The sequence below is a fragment of the Centroberyx affinis genome, unplaced genomic scaffold (genome assembly GCF_046629955.1).
Source record: "Centroberyx affinis isolate AG114_WGS23_722 - 3 ecotype Tasmania unplaced genomic scaffold, CSIRO-AGI_Caff_v1 ptg004322l_1, whole genome shotgun sequence".
Taxonomy (NCBI): Eukaryota; Metazoa; Chordata; class Actinopteri; order Beryciformes; family Berycidae; genus Centroberyx; species Centroberyx affinis.
In genome coordinates this window covers 17,501-24,602 of record NW_027282031.1, presented here as the reverse complement: position 1 = coordinate 24,602, position 7,102 = coordinate 17,501, and the positions used below count along the sequence as shown (strand labels likewise).

Below are 7,102 nucleotides of genomic sequence, written 5' to 3'. Positions count from 1 at the left end.
ATACTTTGTTACAAGTAAAAGTCCCTCATTCAAAATCTTACTTAAGTAAAAGTACAAAAGTATTAGCATCAAAATATACTTAAAGTAGCAAAAGTAAAAGTAGTCATTATGCAGAATGGCCCATTATTGGTCAATAATTATTGATGCATGAATGTGTTCACGTTAATGTTACAGCTGGTAAAGGTGGAGCTAATTTTAATTACTTTATATACTGCTGGGTAGCTTAACCTATAAAAAAATATATCATAATTTATTAGTTGATTTATAATTTGTATTAATAATCTAAATCTGCTGAGTAACTAAAGCTGTCAAATAAATGTAGTGGAGTAAAAAGTACAATATTTCCCTCTGAAATGTAGTGGAGTAGAAGTATAAAATAGCATGAAATGGAAATACTCAAGTAAAGTACAAGTACCTCTAAATTGTACTTAAGTACAGTACTTGAGTAAATGCACTTAGTTACATTCCACCACTGTAAATAAGAATGTAATGGACACTGTTACAAAAGTAGTTTTTATGGTGGCGGCGAAGAGGAGAAAATGCGCATCAGGCATGTGATTGATGTTTCGATTAATTTATTAAACATGCATGGCAACTCGAATTTAAACAAAGAGTGAAAACAGAATCATACCGCAACAGACTGCCAAACAATAATACATGATGATTAAATACATTGCTTTTACCATCGGTTGTTGTCACGGCTTCTATCCTCTCCGGCCACTTAGCCTCACTTCTTGGCAACTCGGTTATCGCATAAAAATCCCACTTTCCTGGCGTTCATGTGCTGATCGTTCATAATTCCAATACTTTTGACACTACTTGAAAGCAGCATTTAATAAGCTGTGACGCCGTCTATTAGGTTAACAATAAATAAATGAATTCAACTCTACAGAAAGATATTGAATGCGTGTACCTGCTTAGAAAACGGAAGAAATTCAGAATTTACTTGTTCTTGTGCCTTAAAGTATATTTATTTCGACTGAGTCCAAAGAGTGTCAGTCAAGAGACGCTCTCAGCGGCTGCTTCTTTCAGTGTTGTCCACCACTGCCTCCTATGGACAACAGCTTGTATCACACTTAGATATTAATAAAGTAAGTGTGTGTGTGTGTGTGTGTGTGTGTGTGTGTGTGTGTGTGTGCGTGTGAGAGAGAGAGAGACAGAGACAGAGAGAGAGAGAGAGAAAGAGTGACTGAGAGAGAGGAAGATGGAGCAAACGAGAGAGAGAGGAGAGGGAAGAGAGAGAAGATAGAGAGGGCAATAGTGAGATGGAGAGAGGAAGATAAAGAGAATGAGAGAGAAGATAGAGAGAGAGAGAGAGAGAAGATAGAGCAAGAGAGAGTTAGAGAGAAGATAGAGCGAGAGAGAGAGATAAAGAGAGGAAGATAGAGAGGGAGATGGAGAGAGGGAAGAGAGAAAGACGATAGAGAGAGTGACAGGGAGATGGAGAGAGGAATATAAAGAGAGCAAGAGAGAGGTGGAGAGAGGGAAGATAGAGAGAGTAAGAGAGAGTGAGAGAAGGAGAGAAAAAGGATGATAGAGAGAGTGAGCGAGTGATAGATAGATTTACTGTTGAACTTTTGTGAATATTGATAGTTATTATATGGTGGAATGTCAACCCAGAGAGGATGCTGATTCCTCTTAGCTTAAAGTGAGCATGAAAACACAGAAAAACACAGTTATGACAACATTTGCTTGAAAGAAGAACTGTTTTATTGAAACAGGGAGCAGGAGATGAACTCCTCGGTTATCCAGCATCTGTGGGAAAAGAAGAAAAACGCGTTAAGAATAAAACAGTCAACTCAGCCTTATCTCCTTCAGCCTTAGCATTTCCAATAACAGGAAACAGAGACACAGAGAGAGAGGACTGAACCAGATTGAACCAAAATATGTCAAAAAACAGAAGCCTGCCCTCCATCTTTACACACAGCGGACCCACGCCATCTCCTCCCCTTCAGGCCGTGGGGGCCTTGCTGGCCGGGCTCTTGGGGATCGGAGCCTTCTTGCGGGGCCCGGCTCCTCCCTTGGACACGTTGAACTGTACATGGGGGCCGCGTTGCTTGTTCCTCCTGGGTCGTCCCGGCGGCTCGGCCCCGTCCCGGCTGTCCTGCTGCTGGTTCCCCAGGTGGCCGGGCAGCCAGGCCGGGTCGACGGGCTGCAGGGGGTAGAGGCGCAGGACCTGGCAGACACGTGGTGAGGGAAGAGAGGGAAGATGAAAGAGACATTTTTTATTTTATAGTTCATTTTATAAGGTGCTACATATAGGATTCGTCAATACATGATTGTCAAATTAATTATGATACCTTGGTTTTATTACTGTAAACAAATGAGAGCATGGAGGAGACGATTGGTCTCCTCTATCTTAGGGCTGAACAATTAATCAAAATTTTATTGAAATCGCAATATGGCCTACTGCAATTTTCAAATCGTAGGAGGCGCAATATTTGTTAAAGGTGAAATGTGTGTCAAAATACCATTTTAAATTAAATATCGTGGTGCTGCAGAGATGTCCTGGCCTACACATCATATTCTACAGACTTAAGAAAACATCTTTGTTTGGTACAGATCCCCGCAAAAATCACACCATAATCATTTTAATACGTTTTTCAATTAAAATGAGAATAATGATGTAAAAAGTATCATTCCCTCTAATATCGCAAATCATATCACAAGTGCAATATCAGTCAAAATAATCACAATTAGATATTTTTTCAAAATCGTTCAGACCTACTCTATCTCACACCAGTAGTGTTGTTAGTGTTAGTGTTTCTCCACATTAAGACTACATTTCCCATAAGCCCTGCTGCTTCCTGCCCCCCTTCCCCCTCCCTGAAGAGGATCAACATGTTGGAAGTGATTTCTCCACCTTCCTTTCCTTTCCTTCCACCATCTGCTGCCAGAAAACTCTGAAAGCTTTAGCTCGGTTTGCTCTGGAAGAACAGAACCTCTTCCTGTTTTGTGCCATAAAGCGATCCAGCAGATTTTACCTCCAGATCCACCAGGTGGAGAAACAATGGAGGATGCAGAGTAGAGGCTGATAGAGGCTGACTGGCTTCTCAGCAGTGATCTCATTTGTTTACAGTAATTATACTAATGTCTCAAAATTAATGTGGAAATTATATATTGATGTTTAAACCCTATGTGTTTCCCCTTTAACCTTTACTTATCCAGGGACAGTTAACTGAGTATGGATCCAGTACAACCACAACCCTCTACTGGAGGCCACTGAACAGCTGTACTGGGGTCAGTAAGGTTTAGGTGCCTTGCTCACTGGGCTATCACACTAAACGGTGTACGGGCTGCAGTAAAGACTTTTTATACATATATATAATTATATATAATTATTACGATTTTGAAAAAATATCTAATTGTGATTATTTTGACTGATATTGCAATTGCAATATGATTTGCGATATTAGAGGGAATGGTCATTTTTACATCATTATTCTCATTTTCATTGAAAAACATATTAAAATGATTATGGTTTGATTTTTGTGGGGATCTGTACCAAACAAAGATGTTTTCTTAACTCTGTAGAATATGATGTGTAGGCCAGGACATCTCTGCAGCACGACAATATTTCATTTAAAATGGTATTTTGACTCACATTTCACCTTTAACAAATATTGCAAATTGCAGTAAGCCATATTGCAATTTCGATAATATTTTGATTAATTGTTCAGCCCTAATTATTATATAATTATATTAGAATTATATATAAATAATATAATAATATAATATAATAATTGCTCAGGAGACTGCTAGGCTTAGAAAGGACACACATGACCATACTGAACTGATAATGTCATCGTAGATTGGGTGAAGAGATGCCGACATGACAACAACATTGCTCAGTCAAATTTAACCCATTAAATCTACCTTGTGTGAAGTCCACTTTTTTTTTTTTGTGTGTGTGCGTGGGGGGGTTCCCCCATTTGTTCATGTTTTACTTTATTAAAACAGAGTTTACAGCAGTTCTGTGCAATCTATGTGTAATAAGAGCGTAAAATTAAAACATAATTGATGTATACCGCATTTATGCCTGCGAAAAAGTGAAAAAAATGGAAATTTGACAGCCTGAAATTTGTTCCCCCTCTGCCAAGTCCCAGAGGTCAAATCTGAAATGCCTCCACGTCTGAAAATAAACTTTATGGCTTATAGAAACACTGGAGAAAGTTTCATGCTTTAGTCATAAAATGCACAATACCTTCCATACGCGAGCTTATCTGCTCCACTAATATGGGAAAAAGAAATTCCAGATGAAACTGAGGAATTACTCACCTGCTGTGGGTTGGGGGGGCAGGATGGGCGCCGGTGTCTGACTGTCTGCAGGCCTGCAATATCATCCTGAACCAGGATGTTACTGGTCTGGATGAAAAGAGAGGATACGGTTTAATTTAGTTTTAGATACGCACATAAAGTCAAAATACTTAATATACATAAAAATACATATACATAATACAATGGTTCTCAAAGTGGGGTCCGGGGACCCCCAGGGGTCCTTGAGGGGGTTCCAGGGGGTCCCCAGCAAAAAGGGGAATAATTTATTTTCACTATAATTCCATCCATAAGTAACACAATGACAGAATGTATGACTATTTGGGTCATGGGTTTCATACCCTTTCTGTAATAAAACATCTAAAAGTAAAAATCTTATCAGATGGGGGACCCTGGGACAAAATCTTATCAAATGGGGGTCCGTGGTCTAATTTGTGTCAGTTTAGGGGTCCTTGACGTGAAAAGGTTTGAGAACCACTGACATAATATACACCTGAAGGTATAAGCCTGTAAATAGTGAAGGCCAAGAAAAGCTTTGGCACAAACTTAAAATTAAGTAATACGGTTTGTCTCTCCTTCATCCTGTTGTCCTTTCTCTTTCCATCTTTCCCCACTCTTCTCTATCTGTTTTTGGGTGTACTATATGTGTGTGTGTGTGTGTGTGTGTGTGCACGTGTGTCTCCTCCACTCCACCTGCTGTCCTTTCGGCTTCCACCTCTCCCAGGTCTCGTCGATCTCTTCCTGGGTGTACTGGGCGAGGCCGGGGTCGCTGCAGAGCTCCTCCCCCTCTGACGCCCTCTGCAGGCCGTCGGGGGTCAGAGTCTTCAGGATGCGCTTAGCACAGCTGGAGGAGATGGAAATTACGCGTGTGGTTATGAAAAAAACCCAAGAATGCAGAGTCGACATTTGTGTCCTTGTGGGGAACGAACTTAGGAACTTTGTTTTTGTGGTATAGATAGATTCCAGCTTTAATGCCTTGCTCTACCTATTGAGCTGGACAGGATCTCATGGATGCAGTTGTACACACACACACACACACACACATGCACGTTCAAGTACACACAAACACACAAACACACCCGTATACCTGTATGCATGGCGCTAACGTGGAAAACATTAGGTTATGGTCTTCATTCATTGAAGCCATGCATACGGGCGCTGAACCAGCAGGAGAGTGATTAGTTATTCCAATGAGTTAGGTAATGTTGTGCAATTTAATTTATAACTGTTGTATTTTGAGTCCCATGACAGTTGATTTGATGTACGTTCATTTTGTAGATTGTATGGGTCAAGGTATGACCTATGTTTGTTAACATTTGAATTTGGTGGGCTGACTTTGTTGTGATTTTGGAGATGTGGGTTGATGGGTCCTGCAGGGGGAGTGGGGACTTGAGTGTATGTTTATGAGTATGTAGGTGTATGTGGCTTTTGTGTTTTTGTTTTCTTGTGTTTATGTGTGTTAAAAAAAAAGCAAAATGGCTGATAAAAATTTGATCAAAACACACACACACACACTCACTCACTTCCAGTTTGGCATGCTTCCCTGATTGAGGACTTTGAGCGTCTGATAGGAGGCGGCTCTGCGGAGGTCGGCGGGGAGCTCGGCGGGGGGGAGGGGGGGCTCCCGGAAACTCCACAGGGCCTGGCCGAACGTTCCTGCAGGGAAGAGGGAAGAGGGAAGGGGGAAGGGGTCAGGTCGGCCTTTATGCTGCATTTCAAGTTTCCTTTAAAAGGCCGTTCCAGTCCTCAGCTCTGATTGGCTGAGACACGTTTCAAGATGTTGTAAAATACCTGATGAACGCATAACAGCTAATTTAAATACTAATGCTATGACTGAAAATCACCCCCTCATACTGATGCATACAGTACATGCCTGGTGGAAAAAAAAACATTTAATTATCAGTCATTACACTTCAAATATGTATTATTATTATTATTATTAGTTGTGTTCTTTCTTCTTGAACACAGTGGTGTGTTGCCATGCTTTACTGTGATTTTAGAACAGCTGAGAGGGTTTTAGCTTTGTGCCGCACCTGTAACAACACCTGTTAGCTAAAGCACATGTTGTGGCTGATTGAGGGCACATGGAAAACTGTATGAAAACAAATATTTTCCTCCCCAACACATATCACCAACAGTCTAAGAGGAGGCTTAAAACCAGCCAGATATATTCTACTGCTGCATTTCCGAAGCAGTTTCTCTTGGTGGGGAAGCAACAGCACAGCAGTAAACATATGAAAGTGGCTGCATCTATATTTCTCTCCAGCCCTCTATAGGCCCTGATAATGTGAATAGACAGTGATGCACACTTACACATCACCTCTGTAAAACTAATAATGAATCAAGCCAACGATGACCACTTGGCACACCCTGCACGTACGCTTGTAAATTAACGAATTTGTGCTGCAGATTAAAATATTTTAAAACATCTTCACATTTTCATTCTCATTTTATCCTCAATATGTTGGCAATTGGCTGTAATTATCAGTCACGTTTATGTATTCTTATTTATATCCTAGTCGTTGTTCTAATCTATTCTTCGCTGCTCAACAACCCAGTTTCTTCACAGGCATCACTGAAGTTTCATCTAAATTTAACCTAAAAACTAAAATCAAAAGTGGACTGACCCACATAGCTGCCGGTGAGGGTCCAGAGCCGGACGTTGCAGTCCAGACCGGCGGTGACGATGCGTCTGAACCTCTCTACATACTCTATACTGACCACCCGCATCAGGTGACCCTGCCATGAACTGAGCAGGGGAGGGGGGGTCCTACACACCGTCCATCCATCTATCACCTGGAGGGAAGGAGGAGAGGAGAGGAGGAGG

At 41.1% G+C, this 7,102-nt stretch overlaps 1 protein-coding gene across 1 annotated transcript in view; it reads right to left on the bottom strand.

Annotated features, from left to right (window-relative positions):
- Positions 1-5,067: 5,067 nt before the first annotated feature.
- Positions 5,068-7,102, bottom strand: part of LOC139664594 (WD repeat-containing protein on Y chromosome-like) — a gene marked incomplete at both ends in the record, with an annotated part of 19,022 nt that continues 16,987 nt past the window's right edge. Inside the window, 3 exon segments of the mRNA XM_071543482.1 lie at positions 5,068-5,119; positions 5,799-5,931; positions 6,903-7,071. Of these exon segments, the coding sequence (XP_071399583.1) occupies positions 5,068-5,119; positions 5,799-5,931; positions 6,903-7,071 (354 nt within the window).